The 25,901-nt window shown below is 43.5% G+C and overlaps 1 protein-coding gene across 3 annotated transcripts in view; it reads right to left on the bottom strand.

The window, feature by feature from the left end:
• The window catches only part of TTC7B (tetratricopeptide repeat domain 7B), a 255,105-nt gene that overhangs the window by 167,347 nt on the left and 61,857 nt on the right, over positions 1–25,901 (bottom strand). For all 3 annotated transcript variants that reach the window (XM_020285594.2, XM_020285596.2, XM_012773950.3), the window contains exons 4-5: positions 21,391–21,521; positions 9,314–9,435 (exon numbers count right to left, since the gene is read on the bottom strand). In XM_020285594.2, coding sequence (XP_020141183.1) covers positions 9,314–9,435; positions 21,391–21,521 — 253 coding nt within the window. The remainder of the gene's footprint in view (positions 1–9,313; positions 9,436–21,390; positions 21,522–25,901) is intronic.

Here is a 25,901-nt window from a genome sequence, read left to right as displayed (position 1 = left end):
TAGTTACACATCCGAGAGTACAGTGACCTGACTTCTCCCCGAAAGCCAGGAGCAGGGCTGGATGCTCACCCTTCTGTCCCCAGCACCTGAGGAGTGCCTGGCACAGAGTGGGAGCCGAGACACTGGTAGGACAAATGACTGTCTTAACACATCATCCGAAACCAAAGAGCGGTGGGCAGCATTCCTCACACCACACTGTGTGTTCCCGCCATGTATGTCCATTCATGTTACCATCCAGAGCATGACCCAAGAGCTGGTCTGAAAACACTGTCATCTGGTAAGGTCTTGTACTGGCTGCCCCCAGGGGATGACTCTCCAGTTATATCAAGAGGTATTGGGAAATGCTCAAAAAAATTAGGTTAACTCTGACTCTTAGACACCAAATTATATAACCATCTTTTTAAAAGAAAAGCCATGAGGTAAAAAGCTAAAGTAAGAAAAAAAAAAATAGCATTGTCTTCTTTCCCTTTCCTAAAAGGCTTAGCCCACTTATAATTTACCTGTTATTTATTTTCCTGCTGGACTGGAAATCCCACAGCGATCATTTGCTGTCTTGACCCTAGTTCCTAGCACGTAAACACTTGGGGGATAAATAAATAAGTAAATAAATAAACAAGCAAAGAATCTCCCTTTCCCCCTCTGCCCCCAGTAAAACCACTCCCCTAGATAAATTATATACGAGTTCATCTTTCAGGGAATTCCAGTTTCTTAATGGTGGTTAAAGGAATTGTAGCCTGTCTTTCAAGAAGCAGCATATAGCTGGACAAAACCATGGTAGGGGCCTCTGTGAGATGCAATCAAACTGGCAATTAGTTCACTGAACTCCTCCTCTACTTTGGAAGCCCAAAATGACCTATCCCGCTCTTCCGCTAAAGCCAAGAACAGACCAGCGTGGGCGCACCCACCTTGCTGAACGCTGGCAAAGCTCTCAGACCACGCAGGATTCAGCGCTCAGTAAGTGCGGGCACATCTGAAGTACACTGAAAGCAAGCACCTGTCCCTGTAATTCATCACTGAAAAGAGAAGTCTTGGAGTTTCATAATTACAACTGTTAAAGATGCCTGTGTTTCCACACTAAAGTTTTGATGGCATTAAGGTATGAGCCAGACCTAGCCCACATTCAAACAAAGCAGAGAAAATTTGGCTGATGCTTTTTATTACATAAGTAATTGCATCTAGCCTGGCTTTTAAAAGTCCTTAACTTCTAAGTGTAGTGTATTCCTTTGATCTATGCTGCTTGGTACTCCGTTTTTGAGCAGAGGGGACTCCCTGGTCAAGGGCAATGCCGCCCGAGTGGCGGGAGAAGGGACGGGGAGCAGGAGGGCAGAGCCAGCTGTGTGACCCCGACGAAGTCACATTACCTTGTTTACTGGCTGCTTCCTCAACAATATGTAAACTCCATAAACGCAGTGACGGGGCCTGACTCGTTCACTTGGAACACTTTTTGGCACTAGTAAGTAACCCAGTGAGGGTCTCCATAAATATTTGTTGAATAATTTCTGAGCAGGATTTCTCTGGATCTCATCTACAGAGAGCAGCCATTGAAACAAACGCTCTCCAACAGCTGTGGTGCTCCTGGGTTTTCAGAACGGATCCTGCAGCAGCAGTTCAACTACTACTGCGAAAATTTCCCTTCACGGTGAAATGACCCATCGGAAGTGCAAAGCACGGTGAGCCGGATTAGTGTCAAGTCTTCTGAACACGTGAGCACCTGAGCGGCATGTGGCACCCCCACGGTGGCCCTAGCTGGCCAGGCTGCAGAGAGGTGCCCTACACCTCACGCTGCTCCATCCACCTCCCTCCTGACGCTGTTGAAATAGCTCCTCACACAGACTCCCTCTGTCACCCCACCTCTAGAATGGCTCCTGCTGAGGTTAGAATAGAGTCTGTGGCCAAAAAGCAAGTAAAATGAACCAGGTCCAACTGAAATGGGGGACATGACCCTGGTGGCACCAGACCCCTGGCCAAGTGACCTACTCTGTCCTTGGCCCTTCGCAAAACCCTACCCTCATGGTCCAGTGGCTGCTCAGCCCCTGGAGAATGAATTCCCTATTCCTTAGCCTTGTATTTCATCTCCCACCACCTTTCTACCATCCATCCTTCCAGCATGAACTCTACCTAGGAAAAGAAAATGGAAGTAGCATTTCTGGAAAGTGGCCTGCATACCGTGCAGCCACTTCCTCCTGTAGCAACTGCTCCTCACCCTTCCCTGTCTAGCCCCTGCTCTCACCACCCCCACCAAAAGCCTGTTCAAGGTCACAAACACCTTAGTGTTGTCTAACCCAGAGTTCATGCTTTGGCCTTCTTTATTAGCATCTCAGCAACATTCAGCGCAGGTGAGCAGTTCTTCCTCCCAGCACAGGCTCCCTTTCGGCCTTCACAAGGACACACCCTCAGGGTTTCCCTCCTGCCCCTGGCAGCTCCTGTATAGGCTCCTCCTGCTGTATGCAACTTCCAACCTCTGCAGGTGTCCAAGCTGGGTCCTGAGCTGTCTTCTCGGTTCTTTTTACACTCTGTCCCTCACTGATCTCATCCAGTCTTGGGGCTCTGACTGTAATCAATATGCTGAAACTCCCAACTTCTAACTCACGTTCAAACCGCGCTCTGTGCACAGATATCTTCCCAGTTGACACTTCCACTTAAACGTCCACAGACATTTCCAACATAACATATCCCAAGGCAAATTCTTGATTTCCAAACCGGATCCTCTCTTTGTTCCTGCCCCATCTAACCAACTGCTTAAGACTGAACCTGGGGAGTCACCTCCCCAGGAAATGATTCCTGCATTTTCCTAGCCCCCACCCCAAGCTCCAAATCCAATTCACCAGCAGTCCTAACACAGTAGTTCTAACGGACATCACAAATCCACCTACTTCTCTTGGTGTCTACTCCCATCGTCATCTCTGAGGTGGGCATCGAATGTCCTGACACCTAGTATCACCTTCCCTTTGTCCTGGTGACTTGGGGACTTTTCCCTGGACAGTCAGCACTCTCCTGCTGTGAGCCACCATAGTGGCCCTGCCTTCTTCAGGGTAAGCCAGACCAAGACAGTCTGTGACTCTTCCCCCTTCCAACTAAGCTTCAGCTACACTGGACTCCTTTCGGATTCTTGAACTCACGAAGCTCTTTCCTGATCAAGACCTTCGCACATTCTGGGCCTCTGCCTGCAGTACTCTTTCCCTTGCTGTTGGCCTGGTTAGCTCCTCCTCAGCCTTCACTCTTGGTCTCATCTCAGTGTCACCCCCTCGGAGGCCTGGCCTGGCTACTCCATCTATGCAGATGCCCTCTGCTACCAGCTTTCACTGCACCCATTCATTTCCAAGCACTTATTACAACTTGTAATTATGTACATTGGTTTACTTATTTATCATCTGTCTCCCTCACTAGACTGTCTCCTCCCTGTGAGCCCAGACTGTGCCTCTTGCGTTGGCCAATGCATACGCGCACTGAGCAAGTAAGTACTTGGCACGTAGCAGAACTCAATCAATACTTGCTAATGACGACCAAACCCACTGCATGCTGCTGGGTCCTGTGAGGACAGCTTTACATAAATATGCCCAGATTTCTGCAGAAACCCTCACGCCAGCCAGACTGGTCTCCTCATGCCCTGCGGAATACATACAATATTAAGTATGGTTCTAACACCTCTACCAACCGCTTAGAATGTCCTGGCTCTTCCTGGTCTGTCTGTATCTATGCCATTTCAAGCCCACTTTTCCAGATCTTTACTCTACTTTGAAAGTCATGCAGCCCTCTCAGCAGAGCAGCCCTCCTGTTTGCTTTTGTGGTAACCTGGACTTCCCCTTCTTCCTGAAATAGCTTGTTTTCATTCTTAGTTCTCCACAAGACTCAACTCTCCATGAATTCTAGGAGGGCAGAGAATTGTCTCTCCTCCTCACCACTATGCAACACTGCCTAACACACGCCCTGCACCAATAAGTACGTAAGTAACCCTAATTAACCAAATGAACAAATGACTTTACTGAATGAATGAATGAACAGGCCTGGGAGCTTCAGCTCTTTTAAAGTGATTAGGTGTTCTTTCATTATTTATTCTTTTATAGAACCATATTATAACCTTTAAAGTTACTAATGTTCATGTCTTACCCTTTGTTCTTTCTTTCCTTCTTTTTAAAGAGACAAGGTCTCACTATATCGCCAAGGCTGGTCTCAAACTCTTGGCCTCAAGCGATCCTCTCACCTCAGCCTCTGGAGTAGCTGGGACTATAGGCTAGAGCCACAAAACCTCGGCTCTGTTTTCTTTTCTCCTACTATCTCCCAGAGGGCATTTTTTTTTCACTTCTTTTTTCATCTCTGTATCTCTTCAAGAGTATCATGTATAAAAAAATGGGCACTTATTAAATGCTTATCGGAAACATGTCTCAATTCTCTCATATTCACTGCATTGGCCTCATAATGTCAAAAATAGAGTCCAGTTTAAAAAGCAAACACTTCTCATCTCTGCAAGAGGGAAGATGGCCTGAATGCTAGAATACAAAGGTCATGCTGATCCTGTGTCTGGGGCTGGGGCAACCAGTGAATCGGACAAGGCACCCGTGGCTTCCTGGCTGGCACCCTCCCCAGGATCGTGGGCTGTGGCTGCCTATCTGCTGCTGCTGCTGCCTCTGAGGCACAAACCCAGGAAGCACCCTCCTCAGCAGCCCACAGGACACAGCAGGGCCTCATGGACCCCTTTTTGTGCCATCTAGGTCTAGGCTACATTGAATAGGGCTGAACAGTCTCAAAGTTTAACAGGATTATTTAGGAAGATTAAAATGTTTAAGTCAACATATAGTGGTGATTAGTGGTCTATTTGTTTGATTATACAAACAGAACCCCAAAACCCCCTCCATGCCGCTTTACCTCTGGCTTGGCTGCAGCCTAGGAAACGGTACAACCCAACGGCCACATCTCCCAGGTGGTGATGGTCATTTGCCTTCTTGCTTCGATTGATTCCTACCCCTACCTGAATTAAAATCAATTCAAAGCAAAGGAAAACACACACTACAATCCATTTTGCTCACCCAGGACACCTGGCATAGCTGACGAGAAGTAAGGCTACCTGAAATGTCCTTTGCTACTCTTTGTTTACAAAAGATGGGTAAATATTGCTAAAACAACGGGCAGTAAATAATTGGCATCCCCAAATCAAGCTTCTCTGGCAAATTCTGGCTGCAGTGACTCAAGTGAGGAGTAACACTTGTCTTCCTGGATGGCCAGGCGTCTCCCGCCACTGGCCGTGCTGCCGGATCAATGCCCCAACGCTGCTGCGGTCAGGCCCGTCGGCCCCACCTACTTTCTCTAAAGAGCCATCAGCGATCAGACAGGGCCATCAGCGATCAGAATGCCACCCAAGCCGACTGTCGTGTGTCTTGAACAGCTGTTCGGTTAAATAAACGCCCTGCATCCAGGCCCCGCAGTGTGAGGTTCCAAGATCCGATCCGGGGAAGGACACCTGCTTCTCCACAGACTCCCACTCCAGCCGGAGTCTGACCTCACGCTGCTCCCCCTTTTGGTGGGCAAAGCAGCCAGGCATCGCTGTGACTGGGCGTTACAATTCGCCACCTGCCGTTCACCTGACACTTCACCAAGTGCTTCCTTCCACGTGCCTCCTCCTATGCACTCCGAGCCACTGCTCCATGAGGCAGGTGACAGTCACCCTATTTTACAGATAACCTGAGACCCAGAGGTATAAAGGTGGGCTCCAAATACAACACTGGCTCCAGGGCCCCCCACCCTGCCCCCCACGCAAGCGCTTCCCCTGGTGCGGCAACTCCCAGACCCCTGGCTTCTCCCAGGCAGCCATCCCACAACACCATGTTTTTTTCATCCTTAACAGGCTTGCTGCTGCCACCCAGAGGGAGAAGAGAAATTGATGTGAGGTAGATATGGGTGCATTCCAAGTCGGACTGTGCCCAGGGACTCCTGGGACGGAGAGGCGGAGGATGTTATAGGCCTGAATGGCAACTAGCTATTCTCTCCCTCCACAGAGGGAAGAGGAGGAGGAGAAAGAGGGCAACAAAAGAGGGAGGGAGGAAAAGACAGAAGGGGGAGGAAAGAGAGCGGGGAAAGATGGGGGAAGAAGGGGGGCATGGGACGGGGAGGCTGGGGAGGAGGGAGAGAAGAAGGGGATGCTTTGTGACATACTGCAGGTGAGACACGAGAAAAAGCCTGAGAAGAAATCACCAAACCAGCAGAGGCTGGGAACCACCACCGGCCACGTCTCACCCTGGGGGTCAAGTGCTCCGCCCCAGGGGCAGGGTGGTGGACGAGGCCACCATCCGAGGGTCCCATCAAGCCCCTCTATACAGAAGGACAGCAATTCCCCTGCAGTGGCACAGTGGTAAGAAGACTGAGGTCAGAAACTTGGCACCCAAGGCAATGTGTGACCTGCAAGTCACACGGCCTCCGAGTCTAGACTCTTCTGTGAAATAGGGGCAACACTACCTAGACCGCTGACTTCGCAGGGCAGCAGCGGCAGTGAAAGAGAATGCTGTGAGACAAGGCTGCGAGGGTCAGTGAAGATGAAATACAAGCACCTAGTAAACATGAAAGCGTCGCTGGGTTCTAAGGCATCAGAAGGGGCCCAGGAACTGGTCCTGGCATCTGATTTTCTGATCGAGATGCCCAAGTTCACCAGTTTTGCAGTCACTCCTAGAAAAGATGGGAGAGTTATCAAAGAATAAGATTCAGGCCAGACGCAATGGCTCACACCTGTAATCCCAGCACTCTGGGAGGCAGAGGTGGGAGGATCGCTCAAGGCCAGGAGTTTAAAACCAGCCTGGGCAACATAGCAAGACCCTGTCTCTATAAATAATAGAAAAATTAGCTGGGCTTGGTGGCGCACACCTGGAGGCACAGCAACTTGGGAAGCTGAGGCAGGAGGATCGCTTGAGCCCAGGAGTTCAAGGTTGCAGTGAGCTACGATGATGCTACTGTACTCTAGCCCAGGTGACAGAGTGAGACCCTGCCTCAAAAAACAAAAACAGACAAAAAGAATTAAGGTTCATTACTATAACTCAGTAAGTCCTCAGGGATGACAACCAAAAAGCTGAGCATATATTTATTTCTAAAGAAAAGAGATGTGTTTTATCAATTTCCATCTCTTATTGCCAAACTAACCTACACTGTATTTTCCTACCACTGAAATTCAGTCAACTCTGTCCATTATGTCCTTCCATATATATAAGAAAAGTACAGACAAAAAAAAAAAAAAAAAAAAACCAGGAGTGAGATAATAGGGAGCAAATATATCAGAAGATGGAACCGTGGGAAGCCACTGGGGCTTAGGAACAGCAGCTGCCTCTGTTCCGTCCCCACTTGCCCCACAGGGACACTGGCTGTAGGTGTCAGTGACCCTCAAGTGTGGCTCTCAGGCCCTGAGTAACCAACATGGGTGAGTCAGGCAGCCCTGACTCTACTTGGCATATCCCAAACCCCCCACTGGTTTCTCTCCTTTTGTCTATATTTTGTGGTCTCAAAACCAGCCCTCACCTCTACCTACCTAAAAGTAATCTGTCCCTACTGGTGCGCAATCCCAGCCTTTAGAATGTTGCAGCTAGCAGGGAGCTTTGAGAGCACCTGGCCCAATCCCATCTCTGGTCTGCAGAGCCCAGAAAGAAGAGCCAGAGGACAAGAAAAGAAAAGCATTCAAAGTTAAGCATTCCCTGAAGGCTGCGTCGATAGGCATTTCCTTGAACTTGTGTTAAAGTAAAATAAAATGAGAAATGAGTCAGTAAGCAATCCACGGCATATAATCCATCATCTAGTGCAACCCTCTCATTATAATTTTTTAGTTGGATTCCAGTGGGCAGCCAACATTTCAGGGGATGAGGTCAGAGCCCAAGAGTCTTCATTCCTCCTCCCCAAGGATCAGGCATCAAAGATGAAAATAAACTACCCATCCCACCCTTATCAACCCCACACGAAGCATTTTCAATTGAAGGTACTGGTGTGGTACCCCCTGGAGCCCCAGGGGCATTAATTCCTATGTCTGCATGTCCACACTAACACATACGCCCACAAGTAAATGAGAGGAAGAACAAAGGTTGAGGTTCCTCTGTGATAACCACCATTTATCATGAAAAGGGAAAAGAAACAGATTGCTAGAAAAATATTCTAAGTTCCCTCCATTCTCCCTCTATTTATAACAGCAAAGAAAACAGAACTTAATCTCAGCTTAGGGGATGGGCACCAGTGCTCAGATGATCTCAATCAGTGGCAGATGAGATCAAATTCAAGAGCATCTTCATGCCAAAGCCACCAAGCTACTCCAAACCTTGGGGTGTTTGTTTTGTGGCCTTTTGTGGGCCATGCTGAGCTGAGCCAGTGGCCTTTGGAGCAGAGCAGCCTTCTCTCACAAACAATTTAACAGGACTTGGAAAATAAGCATTTATTCTCAACTAACGGGAAATGAATGCATGTGGCTCTCGGCCACCAAGCAGATGAAATCCTACTTTCGTGGACTAAGCCCCAAGGTTTGAAGCTCTTAAAAATGAAGAGGGAGCAACTCCATTGCTTATTTTTCCAAAGGCTGGGACTTGTATCCCCTCTGCCATTCCAAGCACTATTGGACTACTCCTACAGGAAGGGGGGCAGGCCTCTAGGGGCCTCTCTTGAAAAGCCTAGGAGGAGCTACGGATGAGCCAGATACCTACTGTTCGTCTTCATGCACATCTGTCCTGCAGCACAATGTCAAAACAAGGGACAACTGAAGAGATTTGGAATAAATCAGCACGTTTCTCACAAGAGCAACACAAAAATGAAAACAAACATCAAATGCACTAGAAAGCTCTCCCTTCCATTCATGTTCTTAAACCTTTTTAGACCCTCCTCAAAGGCAACTCAAGTTGGAAATGTTCTTGCGAGGCATCACGGCCACACTCACTTTCATAAAAACTGGCTGAGCCTTGGCAATTCCAATTCTCTGAACTGATCAGCCACCAAAAGGGAGATGCCAGGCTTTCCGATTCATTACCTTTCCCTCAACAAAGTGGGGAGGCCTGCGCGGTGCCACTCCCGTGGAGGAAGGGCGCTATAACGCACGGCACCCCTCAGATCCACCCCACCCGCGCTCCACACCTGTGACTCACACTCCCTCCCTCCCTCCCCCCACCTTCATGTCTCCTAGGAAAGCAAGAGGGCCAAGTGGAGAAAAGACAGAAAGAGCCAATGTTCATTCTTTTTTTTTTTTTAAATACTCCAATTGTAGTTCATATTTAAAATTGCTTTATTATAATAACTAAACTGGAGACAGCATTATAAGGCTATTTTCCTTCTTTAGGAAGTGGATTAAAAAATGAAGAAGGCTTACCCATTTTTGAAATAGAGGACATGGGCTCTCTGAAGTCCTGTTTCTAGGAAAAAACCTAGTTCTTGATCGTGGGGAGCAGGGCCAGGTTTAGGGCTTCTGTTTTGAATATTAGTAAGTATTACCTAGAAGGGGAGAAAATCGGAAAACTAATCAGATGCACATCCAAGCCTACTTCCTCCAAACCCTATCTCTAAAATGCACAGCACGGCTTGACAATCCACCTTCCGATGCCAGTATCAGTGCGGGGGCACAGGCGCACGAGAGCAAGCGTTAGAAAAGCTGAGACTGACTTCTACTAGACAGGAAGCAACCAAGCAACCCAGGGGCACACGTGGCCCTGCTGGTACGGAGAGCTGAGGAAGGGGGCACGATGAGGAGCACTAGAGGTGGAGCAGCCCTGCTGCATGAAGGGTACTGACAGGGAGGCTGGGTGACACAGAAGCAGCTCCCAGCAGAGGGCGGGAGTCTCCATCATCTGCCAACGGCCAAGGTCACCAGCGTGATGAGCTCCAAGATGTGCCATGATTAGGACTGGCCCTGGGATTAACCAGAGAAGGCAACTCGCCAGGCTACAAGGGCCAAGGGGCTCTGCAGCTTGTAGCCTGGTGAGTTTGGGCTGAGCAGCAGTCATCTATTCTCAAGGGGATAGCTGAGAAAAACAATGTAATCTCTCTCTCTCTCTCCCTAAACTTGGCCTCTCATCAATGGATAATGGGATCTTAAAGGTTTAAATATTTAGCCCTGCAAGATAGACTGCCAACTAATCAGGAGAAAGACTTGCAAGTTGAGTTGGTTATAATGAAGTATAAACACGTATCTGCTACTCTCTTTAAACTCAAAAATCAAATAAAGCACTTCTCAAAGAGAAACCTGCTCATGGCCCATTTAAAAACCATACAAGTGTTATTCCTGTATGTCCACTGAGGGGATGGGTATATACAAACACAATGAGTGAGATGTGCAACGTGTGAGGGATGGTCACACTTGAGGCTCTGTCTCGAGGGGGAACAGGGGGCGTGGGCAATATAGGTAACCTTAATACTTGTACCCCCATAATACGCTAAAATAAAAAAAAATTTTTTTAAATAAAAACCATACAAGTAGCAATATAGCAAGATCCTATCTCTAAAAAAATAATAAAAATTAGCTGGGTGTGGTGGCATGCACCTGTAGTCCCAGCCACTTGGGAAGCTGAGGCAGGAGGATCACTGGAGCCCAGGAGTTTAAGGCTGCAGTGAGCTATGATCATGCCACTGCACTCCAGCCTGGACAACAGAACAAGACTCCATCTTTTTAAAAAAAAACAATACAAGTGTTCTCCAAACATGCTGTCCACATTTGCTGAAAGTCAGCAACTCTCTAAAAGACCCAGTTGTTAGCCAAACCCCAAGTAGATAACTGTAGCCCAGCATCTCATTGAAATTGCCAGATCTTCCCTGACCCAGCACCAGGTTCTCCAGGTTTCCTTCTCTTTCTTTTTTTTAGGGGGGACAGAGTCTTACTTTGTTGCCCAGGGTAGAGTGAGTGCCGTGGTGTCAGCCTAGCTCACAGCAACCTCAAACTCCTGGGCTCAAGCGATCCTCCTGCCTCAGCCTCCCAAGTAGCTGGGACTACAGGCATGCGCCACCATACCCAGCTAATTTTATATATATATATATATATATATATATATATATATATATATATATATAGTTGGCCAATTAATTTCTTTATATTTATAGTAGAGATGGGGTCTCGCTCCTGCTCAGGCTAGTTTCGAACTCCTGACCTTGAGCAATCCGCCCGCCTCAGCCTCCCAGAGTGCCAGGATTACAGGCCTGAGCCACCATGCCCGGCCTCTCCTCCTCTTTCACTTCCACCTGCTGCAGGAGCCTCCTCCATGCAAACTCCAGGGGCTGGAGACACACCGAGCACCTTCCTAGGTACTTTTCTCTTCTTTCTTAAGTCTCTCTTGAGCTGATCTCATCCATTCCTATGAACTTCAAATATCCTCAATATGCTGCCAAATTAATGGCTCTCGTCTAGACTTCCTCTATGAATCCCAGACTCATACATCCAACCTCTCTACTTGGAGGCACAACACTGAAACTTTAAAAAATTACCCTTTATTTGCTTTGGGGCATAGTTTTTAACTTTGAAATGCCATGATTATTTTAAGCAAAAACAATACAGCACAAAAAAGAAAATTAAAAAATCACCTCAACGATTCCACCACACAGAAATAACCATAGTTAAAATTAACATTTATTGAACAACCCAGATATCTTTGTGTACACATGTATCAAGCAGAGGAAGATAAAAATCATTGTACAAAGAAATGAGATCATGTTATATATGCTGGTTTTAAATTTAAACCATCACATTTAATTTAGTTAAATTTAACAGAAGAAACTAAAGTGTAACCAAAGTAATCACTCAACTTCGGGAAAAAATTTTTTTTCACATAGTTCATAAAAGGTCTCTCTAAAGTTAAAAATATATGTTATTTCTAGCATTTCAATTGGCTTTTTTATAGTTTCCGTCTCTCTGCTGAAATTTCCATCTGTTCATGCATGTTGTATACCTTTCCCACATTATCTTTTATCATAATTAATCATAGTTATTTTAAAGTCCCTATCTGATAGTTCTAACACATGGGTCATTTCTGGGTTTGGTTTTGTTGCTTTATCTCTTTACTATGGTTTGTTTATTCCTGTTTAGTGCGGCTGTGGGGGTGGGGGGGTGTGTCTCACAATTTTTTAATTTAATGTTGAACACCGTGTGTAGAAAAAACAGGTAAGTAATATTTACACCTGAAGACAGGCACCCTGCCTCTTCCCTGCGGGAGATTGGGTCAATCTAGTCAGTAGTTGAGTTGGGGCTGGGTTTCGTTGTTTCTACAGTTATCTTCAGTGCATCACAGACTTCGGATTCCTCCAGCAGTGGGCTACTAACTCATGCTCATGTGGGACCTGAGATACCAGAATGTTCTTCTCAGTGTTTCTGTTCCACCCTCGGTGTTCAGCAGCCCCTCTGTGTGTGTGCGGCAGAGGAGCCCTCTCTCCGTGCCCGGGCCTCTTGCCCGGCAGTGTTCTGCCACCGCTCGTTACTTGGTGCTTTGTTATGTGGCCGGAGGGGGAGGGGGTTCTTGGTCCCCCGGTCCAGCCTCAGTCTTAGGCAGGTCTGTACACCTGGACCACAGGGATGGGGCTGGTCCTCAAGGGCCTCTTACCAGCCGTCTCCCTCCTAACTCTTGGAATGCCTTCCTGGGAAGAAAGCCTCCAAAACTCTACTCCCAGGAAGCCCATGAGCCTGATTACACTCTCAGGAGCCCAGGGTCGGCCAAACTGAACTCTCTGTTACCACCCATCATAATGAATAGCACTGTCGTCCACTCAGCTGCCCAAGTCAGACACTGGAGAATACGCCTAGGTACCCCCTCTCCTCTCACATCTCATGCACTACCATGTCCCCCCTAATTATTCCTCAAATACGCCTATCCATTTCCACCACCGCTGCCTATCTCAGCTGCCATCACTTCCTGTTAGATTTCTGCAATAGCCTCCTACATGGCCTCTTTATGTCCTCTCTTGCCTCCCTACTTCCCTTCCATTCTCTGCATGCAGCCTCAACAATCTTTTTAATAACACGACCTGGATCGTGTTATTCTTATGTTCTTTCTCATCTCTCGGATAACAGCTTGTTATTTCCTCAGAAGGGCCTTCCCCACCCAGCCACATCCAGTAGGTCTGCCCCATCATGCCCCCACAGCACCCTTTTCTATTCCTTCATTGCACTTAGCAATGTATTATTTTTACTCGATTACTGGCTGTCTTCCTCCACTGTGCTATAAATTCCACAAAGTCGGGGGCCACATCTATTTTATTTACACACACCCAGTGTCTACTGCAGTGTCTGGTGCAGTGTCTGGCGCAGGTTAAGCATTCGACATATATAGTCAATGAATGAATGAATTTTCTAGGCTAATCATATTAATGAATGCAGAATAAAGGCAATAGGAAAGTAACCTATTGTGTGTTAGGCACTATATGGGTACATGGCTACCTCATTTATTCCCCCACAAAACCCACTGAGATACACACTATTATCCCCTCTTTACTGAAGGGAAAACTGAGACTGCTCCATTGAGTGAATTGCCTAAATCACATGGCCAGCAAGCATTAGAGCTGGTGCTGAAACCAGGTCTACTGACTCCACAGCCCTGCTTTTTCCCCTTTGTCTGTGTTTGCCGCAGAGCAAAATCCAGAACAGCAAAGTCTAAGCCAGGGTGGCCAGAATGAGGCTTTGGTTATAAATGTGAAGAATGGGAAAGACACCAAAAGGCAGAGGGAATAGCATAGCTCAGGGTTTAGCCTGAAGTCTAAGCATCTTAAATTTAATCCCTCCCTCACAAAGAGCCTCCAACACAACGGCCTGGGCAGGAGCATTGTTTGGCAGTGTTGAAGCCACCACTTGTTCCATGGATAAACACTTCCCTGTGAGAAGACTGCCAACAAGTGTCCTTAACAAGTGCAGCCTGCCTTGGCAAAAGCATACACCCCACTACCGAGGAAGCATGATAGCAGAGGGAAAGGAGATTTCAGGTCAAAAGATCCAGGTTCGAGGTCTGGTTCCAAAACTCCTCGCCATTTGTGGACTTAGGAGAACTCCTCTGATCTCATAGATAGTCACTGTCCTCAGCTGTATAATGGGGGTAATAGTACCGACCTCACATGGTTGGTCTGAACTGCAAACGAGAATTTAATGAGCATACTATCCTTAATGGAGATATATTAAAGAGTTGCCTTCAAATAGGAATAAAATAAGTATATTTGCCATCACCTTAATTTCTTAGCATTGTTTTTAGATATTCTGGCAGTATGGCATGAGAGAGATACAAGATGGAAAATATCATAAAAGAAGAAACAACAACAAAAATCATTCCTCTGCTATAGATTTGCATTCTTAGAAAAAATGAAAAGAATCAACTCTACTTCTATAGCAGAGTTCAGCGTCATGGCCAATGACTACTCTTCTTGCTGTCCTTGAGAGCCTTCAAGATTTGGCTCAGATGTCATCTCTCCAGGAAATGTCCCTGAATGTCCACACTAGTCCAAGACCTTTCTCTGGGCTTACCAAGCTCTCTGAGTTTTACCCACCAAAGCACTCCGCATACCGGTTATGGACCTGTGTCCTCATGAGATGGAGAGATTTGGAAAGGCGTGCTCTGCGGCTTAGCCATGCTAGTGGCCCTGATGTCAGGCACAGTACCAGAACATAAAAGGCACTCAATAACTGTTTCTGTGCATGAATTAAAACATTGTAAGCATTCTTCCATGTAAAAATATAACGAAAACTATGATCCTATTCACAAAGTAATAAAAATGGAAATGATCTGAGAATAAAACAAACCTACTGAAATCTGTAAAACAAAAAGTCTTGACAAAATAAGGAGAGGGTCAAAAACGAGAAAAGACTAAATATAATTCTCCAAATAAATGTATGAAATTAATAAAAATTCAACCAAATCCCAACTGGATTTTTCTTTCTTTTTTTTTTTCTTTTTAAGAGATGAGGTCTTGCCCTGTTGTCCAGGCTGGAGTGCAGTGGCATGATCATAGCTCACTGCAGCCTCGAACTCCTGGGCTCAAGCCATCCTCCCTCCTCAGCCTCCCAAGTAGCTGAGACTACCGGTGCCAGTTACCACACCACTGCGCCAGAGCCCAACAAGATTTTTCTTGAAGTCAACAAAGTTATTCTATAACTCATCTGAAAGTATGAAAAGAAAAATAATAAAGGATAATAATGAAAAATAAATGTAGTTACTAATCCTTCAGATGTTAAAGCCCATCATATTTCAACAAGTACTTATTAAACAGTGTCATATTGGTACAATATAAGATTAGCAGAACAAAATAGGAAAGCTAGGAATTACTGTAGTACCTAAAATTTTATTGAATGACTAAAAATATATGACAGAAAATATGAAAAGGAAAGATAAGATCATCTTAAAGTGGCACTGAAATCTGGGGAAAATTAATTTAGAGTCAAATCTAACATCATATGCCAAAATAAATCCCAAGCAGATTTGGGAATTTAAAGTGTTCTTTTGAAATATGGAAAATCGTTGAAGACTTTTCAAATCCTAAAGGAGTTTATTCCAACAGCCAAGCTTTAAAAACAATGAAATAAAATGTAACAAAAAGTATAATCAGACTGAACTACACAGAGACCCGAAACTTCAGAGTAACTTCAAAACAGAAAATTACTGGTTGGGAAAATACTCAGAGCAAATATGAAAAAGAGTTAAGATATATATGATATGGAGTGTATTCAAATTACTTAAAAAAAAACACTACTTCCAAAAATTGGTCACAAAGCAGAAGCAGACACAAAAGAATATAACAGGGTTAATTAAATATAAAATAGATATACATAAACAAAATATACCCAAGAAAAATGAAAATGTATGTTCACACAGAAACCTGTCTGTGAATGTTCATAGCAGCATCATTCATCATAGCCAAAAGGTGAAAGCAATCCAAATGTCTATCAATTGGTGAATGGATAAACATTTAATACAATGTAGTATATCCATACAATAGAACATAATTTAGCAATAAAAAGAAATGACATATTGATGCATGCTACAACATTGAAGAATCTTGAGAACATTGTGCTACGCCAAAGAAGCCAGTCATAAAAGATCACATATTGTATGGTTCTATTTATATAAAATATCTAGGATATGTAAATCTATAGAGAGAAAATAGACTAGTAGTTGCTTAGGGCTGTGGAGATTGGATGTAAAATCAGGACTGACTGCTAATGGGTACAGGGTTTCTTTTGGGGGTGACGAAAATGTTCTGGAATTAAATATTGTTGATAGTGACTCTGGAAATATATTAAAAATCACTGAACTGGCTGGGTGCAATGGCTAATGCCTATAGTCCTAGTACTTTGGGAGGCCAAGGCAGGAGGATTGCTTTAGGCCAAGAGATTGAGACCAGCCTGAGCAACACAGTAAGACCTCATCTCTACAAAAAAGAATTTTTTTAAAAATTAGCTGGGCATCGTGGCATGCACCTGTAGTCCTCACTACTTCAGACACTGAGCCAGGAGAATTGCTTGAGCCCAGGAGTTTGAGTTGCAGTGAGCTGTGATCACCCCACTGCACTCTAGCCCAGGCAACAGAATAAGACTGAGACCCAGTCTCAAGAAAAAAAAACAACAAAAACCACTGAATTGTACAATTTAAATGGGTTAATCATATGGTACATGTATTATATCTCAACAATGCTTTTTTTAAGAAAAAAGAAATATAACTAGTAAGCAAATATATGAAAACAATTTCAACCTCACTGGTAATCAAAAAATGCAAACTAACCTTGCAAGGTACCATTTCACTAGCAAGTCAGCAAAATAACTTTTAAATATGAATAGCCCTTTCGAGATTGCAAAGCAACCACTACTCTCCTGTACTGCCAAAGGCAGAAGATGTTAAATATCAAACCTGTTAATGCTTATAAAATTATGAGGGCAAAGAGTGATAGAAAATATACAAAAATTAAGTGACTGTAATTAAGTGACTGTTCTTTCCTGGTTTCCAGACTTTTCTAACTCAGTTTTAAGAGCGTGACAGCTTTCTACTGCAGTCAGGCAGACTAGAGGCTCAAAGTCAAAGGCACCTGGAGCAGAAGCACACGGCCTGGCTGGTCAGTTTCTAGAAATTTCTCTAAGGAAATACTACATTAAGCTATGAATTGTCACCTGCTGCTTCGGCCTGAGTGAAAAGGTAGGGACAAATGGGGAAGGGAAGGAGGAATCTGCCTTTTCTTCACTGTCTCATATTTTAAGCCAAAAACAGCCACTCAGATCTCCAGAGTCATACCCTGCCTTTCTCAGCAGCAGCTCCGAGTGCTTTTCTGAAGACACCTGGTTTGAGCCACAGTAACCTTCATCTAATCCAGTTCTGGATTCATAACCTCGGCTCTGCCACTGCAAGTTCCTCTTGTTGGGAGAACATTTCAATTCAAGCATGACCAAGCTGCCCAGTGAACACTCCTTGATGAACACAGGGAATGTGGGCTGAGCACTGTGGTATCTGGGGACCTGGTGTTCCTTCTAGAAACTTTAGCACTGAAATAGCCAGTAAAAAGTTATAGGTGCCCCATAATTTAGCATTGACTTCTTTTCTAAAGTAGGGTGTAAAGAAATGAACTGTCAGCAGAAGGTAAAGTTCCACCCTGGCACAGCTCCTGCTCAAGAAAGCCATAACCAGCTGGTTGGCTGATGCATGCAAAGGACAGAGACAGGATGATTTCATTTGCCAAAAGCAGGGCTTATATTGTGATATCCAAGGGTGAAGTCATCTTTATTCCTATCACTGCACCACTAGAAGCTCCTTGCAGGGCAGATAACTTTATTTACTGTTGGCATAATGCCACCATATGAAGATAAACTAATCAAGGCCATCCTAAGTCATTTCTAATTCTATCTGCTCTAATTTGATTCGTTTGATTAAATTATTTGATATACACAATTTTAGAAGTACTATATCTTTTATTCTGCTTCAGAAAACAAACTACCAGAGAAGATCATTAGTAGATGTCTCTGTCACCCTAATTTAACAAGAACAACACTAAACAAATATTTAATGCACACAGCTTTCCTTTATTCGCACTCTTTGGCCCTTTCCACATCGGGAACAAGGGGGAAGAAGACCACACGGAAAGCTCCTACATGCTGCCTAGCACACACTGGTGCTCAGTGAATGCTGGTTCTCTAGCCCCAAGAAATCAGACAAGTCAGGGCAGCATTAGCCCCACCGTGAAAATGTAAAGCTCATGCACACAGAAATAAACGACTGGACTGAGGTCAATCAGGAGATAACAGAAGCCAGACATAGGGACACCAGGCAAAATATTGTCCCATTAGCTTCAGCAAAAGAAAGGGGAAACCAAATTCCCTGAAAAAATGATTCCATATACACTCCCCTAAAAATTCTTTAACATTTTAAATAAAATAGTATGTTTGTAATATTCCAGATTTTTATCACAATATCTGAAATCACCTATGGTTTGGAAAGATTCCACAGCCAGGTGACACAGGAACAGATAATGACAACAAAGCTGACATCGTGTACTAACAATGTACCGGGAAGTATATGGGTAAACCCATTTTATCCTCACAACAGCCTGGTGGACGTTATTATTGCTATTTTATTAATGAGGATCCCAAGGTACAGAGAGGTTGAATAACTTGCCCAGAGTCTCGCAGCTGAGAAGTGGCAAGGCCAGGATTCCAACGCTGGCAGTCACTTTGCCACAGTGCTCTGCGGCCTCGAGGGGAAGCCACGGTCGGCCCCTCTGGAAACGAACAACTCCAACCTCAGGGAACATACCCATGGTTAGAGAAAGCCAGAGCATGGTGCTGCCTCAGAAGCACGACGTGGCGCTTCCAGACTGTGATGAAACAGCAGGCACAACACTCCCAACTGCCTTCAAAAGTTCTCCCTAAGTTTTATTCTCGCTAGTGAATGAAGAGCCAGTACTAATAAATAAAACGCCAAAGGCCCTGGCAAACAGAAGTTTCCTCGCTATAGGACGGCTGGAAGTGAAAGGGCAGCCACTCAGTGGCCGCCTCTGTCCAGCAGAACGAATGTAGGAACAGTACGTGGGATTCGCTAATTCACAGGCTGCTCAGAAAGCACAGCGCTTTTTGCCAATAGGCTAGTTCAAGGCTTTTCTGTCTTTCAGATTCTGTTTCCCTAACGTTTCTGTTTTTAATTCAGCATAATTCTTATTAAGTTCAAAATTTAAAAAAAGAAAAAGGCCAATCAGATATCTCTTGCATGGCACACAACTATCTTGCCACATAAAAGCCCTTAAACTTCCACCCAGCCCATTGGTTGCGCAGGGAAGGTTATTTTCCCCCTAGACTCTGATCAATCAATAGATAATTTCTTGAGTACCTACTACACAGTTAAAACCGATGTTTGGTTCATTCAAACTCTCTCATTGCTAATATTCCCCCTTGCTGAAATCTAGGGAGGCCCAACGTGGTTTCCTAAACAGGAAAACTCACGCTGAAAAATCAGAGCCAGAAATTTGAAAGTCATCTATATATATGCTGAGATTTAACCCTAGGCCAAAGAAGCTGCTTCTGCATGCTGCTAAAAGCTAAAGCTCAATTGGTCAATTTCTGTACTTATTGAGCACTTACTATAAATAAGGGTGTGGGGAAATGACAGGGTTCTGTATCTGCTTGCAGTGGCCTGGGAGAATGAACTGAACCCACACAGAACTGGGCGTCAGGTGAGTTGAGTTCCAAAACTAGCTTTTGGTCTAACTTCCTGTGTGTCCTTGGGCTCTCTCTTTCTGGACCTCAACTTTCTTTTCAAAAATCTAACATCCTATGATCACCATTTCCCCCTGCAAAAAAAAAAAAAACTTCTTTTAAACTCTATGACTATGTGAGTCTCCTTGATGGTCTGGCTGAAGAACACAACAGTGAGTGGGCAGTTATGAATGAACAGAACAGGAGGTGTATCCAGAGCTGCCAATGCCTACATCACTAAAGACACATGGAACAGATGAACCTCCTTTCTCCTAGCAGGAGAAGGCAGCTCCAACATGACAGAGCTGGACAACTGAAAGTGAGCTGCAAGAGAAGGCCCCCTAAGTGGCCAGTGCTGTATAGTCAGCAAGAACAGCTTAGCTGGGATAAGCAGACTTCTCCACTGCCAAGCACTGGCCATCAAGGAGGCAGACAGTGGAAACAATGTGGATTTTAAAAGCAGCCTGCATGATCATTTCTCTAAAGATCGTATCATAGATTCTGAATAACAAAAAAAAAAAATCCCTTCTCTTAGCAACATTCTGATAGAATAGCATTTTGACAAGACAGCCAAATAACTTCATGAATTCCCAGATATCATGAGCCGTGACTTACAGTCCATTCTGGTTAAGGCCGGGTCACATTCTACTTCCATCGTTCTCTCCCTCTCTTCTTCTTTTGTGATTCTCACTCAACTCTCCCTGCCTCCTGAAAAGGCAATTCTGATCCTCATCATAAAGACCAACACACTACAAAATGATTTACAAAAAAAATTACTTCCAGTCTGTACATTTATAAGGTAATAAAAGCTACCAAGACTTTGGTAGTTCCTCTCTATTCCAATCCCTATGGAAACAGAGAGCCCAGAAAATTGACGGAAAATAATACTTATGATCATTTCCAAAGTCTTACGAGATTTCTAATCATTTCAAACAATCTCACAGGGTACATCTCCATGGTCAGTATTAGCATCCAGCCTTGGTTAGAACTCCAGGAAACTCAGCTAGGAGCAGCAGCTGCTAGGAGCTATTGTTATTAATAAAAATAAGTGACATTTACCAAGAATCCAATGTGATTCCAAATCTGGGCTAAGTGCCTTTATTCACATGACCTTATATAATCTCCACAAAAACTCCATGAAGTAGGGAATATTATTATGCTCTTTTTACAAATGGGAATATCGAGGCTGAGGGATGAAGAAACTTAGTAAAGAGCAGAACTAAAAGACAAGAATCCTTCTTAAACAAAGGTGTCCACGCCTCCCTGGTCCTATCCAGATCCAGCCTCCAACCTTCTCTACCTGAGGGTCTGAGCTCAGAGCCGCATGCTCACTGCTTCTCTGCTCAGTGGCCCTCTTGTCAGCTGTTGATTTCCATACCCCACACCATAGGAGACCTTTGCCAAACCCCAGATAAACAGATGTTGGCATATAGTCCACACAGGTACATACAAAGTTCAACCCATTTTGCTTAGGAGAGCAGGAATGATTCACCAGCTTCAGGGTGCTGAGGGTATAAACAGATGCACTCTATCACTTCTATCATGCTCAGAGGATGTTAAAATGCTAAACAAACACTGGCCCATCTATTTTTCATAAGATACCACATTCACTATCATCTTCTCCTTAGCATTAAGGAATAGAAGTAAAGCTTTGCACCCAGAGGCAGACAAGTTGAAGGCTTTCCAGTGGTGACTCCAGTTCTCTACAATCTGATTTTGGAGGAAAAAATTATCAGCGGGAACACATGGTCCTCACTTACCCTTTCTATCTCTTGGAGGTACAGGAGGGCGATGTCCCCTGCTTTCTCATAACAGGTGATGACATCCTGTTCCCAGTCCACATGGAGATTACTGGTAGAAGATGAAATAGGCAACTTCTCTAAACAAAGTCCTAAAAGAAATAAAACACACAAAAACTGGGTAAGTTGTTTTTCATGAGGCATAATTTTAAAACACTGCTTTAGAGGTCTGGAAAATGGTCCTAGGATATCATGTTGTTTGCAAATAGAGACAGTTTACTTCTTCCTTTCCCATCTGGATGCCTTTCATTTCTATTTATCACATACTACACTGTCAAGAATCTCCAGTACAGGCCGGGCGCGGTGGCTCACGCCTGTAATCCTAGCTCTCTGGGAGGCCGAGGCGGGTGGATTGCTTGAGGTCAGGAGTTCGAAACCAGCCTGAGCAAGAGCGAGACCCCGTCTCTACTATAAATAGAAAGAAATTAATTGCCCAACTAATATATATAGAAAAAATTAGCTGGGCATGGTGGCGCATGCCTGTAGTCCCAGCTACTCGGGAGGCTGAGGCAGGAGGATCGCTTGAGCCCAGGAGTTTGAGGTTACTGTGAGCTAGGTTGACGCCACGGCACTCACTCTAGCCTGGGCAACAAAGCGAGACTCTGTCTCAAAAAAAAGAAAAAAAGAACCTCCAGTACAACGTTGAATAGCATTGGTAAGAACAGATGACCTTATCTTATTCCTGGTCTTAGGGAGAAAGCATTCAGTCTTTCAACGTTATAGGCTTGATATTAACAGTTAAGTTTTTCATAGATGCCCTTTATTAGGCTGAAAAAGGTCCCTTCTACAACAGATTTGCTGAGAGTTTATATCAAGAGTAAATGTTGGATTTTCTCAAATCATTTTTCTCGTGTCCATTGAGATAATCACGTAACTTTTGCACTTTTACTTTTTTAATGTGATGAATTACATTGCCTCATTTTCAAATGTTAAACCAACCTTCCTTTCCTGGCATAAACCCTAGTTGGCCATGATGAATTATCCTTTTTTATATTTTTAGATTGGATTTGTTAAAATTTGGGGCTTAGCATTTTTCATCTATGTTCATGAGGAATATTTGTCTGTAGCTTCCTTGTAATGTCCTTATATCTGGTTTTGATATCAGGGTAAATGCTAACTTCATAAAATGACTTGAAAATTATTCCCTCCCCTTCAATTTTCTGGGAAAGTCTGTGTAGATTGGTATTATTTTGTCCTTACATGTTTCATAGAATTCACGAGTGAAGCCATCTGGACCTGGAGTTTTCTTTGTGGGAAGCTTTTTAACTACAAATTCAATTTATTTGATATAAGGTTATTCAGATTATCTTTCTTGAGTGAGCTTTGTCCATTTCTTCTGAGTTGTCAAATTTATTTCTTATAGATTACATAATATTCCATAATCCTTTAATATCTATAGAATCTCTACTAGATAGCACCTCTCTCATTCCTGATATTCGCAATTTATGTCTTTTTTTCCTGATCAGTCTGGCTAGGAGATTTATCATTTTTATTGAAATTCTCAATAAAGAAAGATCTTTTTGATTTCATTGATTTTGATTTCCTTGATTTTTCTCTATTATTTTTATGTTTTCTGTTTATTTCCACTCTGATCTTTATTATTTCCTTTATTCTGAATACATTGGGTTTGGTTTAATTTATACTTTCTATTTTAGTTTCATGAGGTGAAATCTATAGTATTGAGACCTTTTTTCTTTCCTAACGTAGGCATTTGGTGTTTTAATTTTTTCTCTAACTACTGCTTTAGCAGCATCCTACAAATTTTGATATGTTGTGGTTTTATTTTCATTCAGTTCACAATATTTTCTAATTTAATTTTTGATTTCTTCTTTAAAAGTGTGTTGGTTTCCAAATATTTGGAGAGTTTTCCAAGGATCTTTCTTTACTGATTTCTAAATCATTTCCATCAGGATTTGAGCAGTAAAGGGCTGACTTGGAGGAATGGGATGATCCAATCCTGTCTATTACAAAGAAAGGACTAGCTCTTAACCAGCTCCTGGGAGATAACCTTTAAGCCCTTGGAATATCCTGCCCTAAAGAAGTGTCTTTGTTTATCTAGGGCCTTGGGCCATGCCATATAATTTATGCTAATGATGTGATTTATAGTGGAAGACTGGGGCTATGCTTTATGGGTTTACTCTCTAGAGGGGCTACAGACTGAGTAAGGTCAGTGATGTGGGTGCTCCATGTCTATATGACTGACCCCCAGTAAAATCCCTAGACATCAAGGTGGCTCAGGTGATCTTCCTTGACTGGCAATACTCCACAAGTGTTGTCACATTTTGTTGCAGAGACAATTAAGCGATGTCCGTAGGACTCCACTGGGAGAAGACAACTGGAAGCTTGACTTGGTCTCTCCTGAATTCTTCCCTATGTGCCTTTTGCCTTTACTGATTTTAATCTGTATCGACTTGCTGTAATAAACTATAACCAAGAGAATAACAGCTTTTCTGAGTTATGGGAGTCTTTCTAGTGAATCAATAACCTGAAGGTAGTCTTAGGGATCTCTGATGCAAGTTAGAGAATATACTTGAACTCATACTGTTGTTGAAACTTGTTTCTGGCCCAGAATATGGCCAATCTTGATAAATCTTGGTAAATGCTACACTTGAAAAGAATATGTATTCTGCTGTTGTTGGGTGCAATGTCCTATACATGTCAGTTAGGTCAAGTTGGTATATTGTGTTGTTCCAAGGATTCTACATCCTTACCGATCATCTCTGTCTACTTGCCCTATCATTTATTGAAAACATGAGTATTGAAGTCTCCAGGCATAACTATCCATTAGCCTATTTCTCCTTGACATTCAGTTTTTGCTTCATGTATTTTAAAGCTCTGCTATTCGGTATGTAAACTTTTAGAATTCATATATCCTTTTGATGGATTGACTTTGCTCTAAAACCTACTTTCTCTGATATTGTCTTAGTCTACGTTGCATTGCCATAAAGGAAAACTTGAGGCTAGGTAATTTATAAAGAAACAAGGTTTATTTGGCTCACAGTTTTGCAAGTTGTGAAGAACCATAAGCCAAATAAAGCATGGCAGCAGCATATGCTTCTGATGAGGGCTTCAGGAAGCTTCCACTCACGCTGGAAGGAGAAGGGGAGCAGGCATCACATGGTAAGAGAAGGAAAAGAGAGAGGGGAGGGAAGTGTCAGAGTCTTTTTAACAATCAGTTCTTATGGGAACTAATAGATTGAGAACTCATTACCACAAGGATAACAAGCTATCCATGAGGGATTTTCCTCATGACCCAAAAGCAAGAGGCCCCACCTCTAACACTGGGGATCACATTTCAACATGAGATTTGGAGGAGACAAATATCCAAACTATATCAGATACTAACATAGCTACTACAGCTTTCATTTGATTAGTGTCAGCATAATATATTTTTTTATCCCTTTTCCTTTAATTTATTGTGTCTTTATCTTTAAGGTCTCCCTCCCTCCCTCCCTCTCTTCCTTCCTTTCTTTGTTTTTATATGTGAATGTTAGTAACAGCTTTATTCATAATAGCCCAAAACTCAAAACAAGCCAAATGACCATTAGTAGGTGAATAGTCTTTTTTTTTTTTCCAAAATATTATAGGGGCACAAATGTTTCGGTTACAGGAATCAATTTTGTTATGCTTGAGTCATGGTTATAAGTGTGCCCATCACCCAGATAGTGTTCACTGCACCCATTAGGTAGGTTTTTGCCCATCCCCTCCTCCTACCTCTCCCTGCTTGATTTCCACTGAGTTTTACTTCTTACTGTGTACATCTGTGCTCATAGGTTAGTTACAATTTAATAGGGAGTACATGTGGTGTTTGTTTTTCCATTCTTTAGATATTTCATTTTAGATAATGGTCTCCAGTTCCATCCACATTGCTGCAAAAGGCCTTAATTCATCTTTCTTCATGGCTGAGTAGTATTCCACAGTATACATATACCACATTTTGTTAATCTACTCATGAATTGATGGACACTTGGGTTCATTCCACATCTTTGCAATTGTGGATTGTGCTGCAATAAACACTGAAGTGCAGGTGTCTTTTTTATAAAAATGACTTTTTTCCTTTGGGTAAATACCCAGTAGTGGGATTGCGAGATTGAATGGTAGGTCTACTTCAGTTCTCTGATGCATAACCATACTGTTTTCCATAGAGGTTATACTAAGTTGCAGTCCCATCAACAGTGTATAAGCATTCCTTTCTCTCTGCATCCATGCCAGCATCTACTGTTTTTGGACTTCTTGATAAAAACCAAAACTGGGGTAAGGAGATAGCTCATTGTGGTTTTAATTTGCATTTCCCTGATAATTAGTGATATGTTTGAGCATGTTTCCATTTTTACTAGCCTTTTGTCTATCTTCTTTTGAAAAGCTTCTGTTCATGTCTTTTGATCACTTTTTAATGGGTTTTGGTTTTTCCTTGCTGATTTGCTTGAGTTCTTTGTAGATTCTGGTTATTGGCTCTTTATTAGATGTATAGC

The sequence above is a fragment of the Microcebus murinus genome, chromosome 6, assembly GCF_040939455.1.
Source record: "Microcebus murinus isolate Inina chromosome 6, M.murinus_Inina_mat1.0, whole genome shotgun sequence".
Classification (NCBI taxonomy): domain Eukaryota; kingdom Metazoa; phylum Chordata; class Mammalia; order Primates; family Cheirogaleidae; genus Microcebus; species Microcebus murinus.
This window is presented reverse-complemented; position numbering and strand designations above follow the sequence as displayed.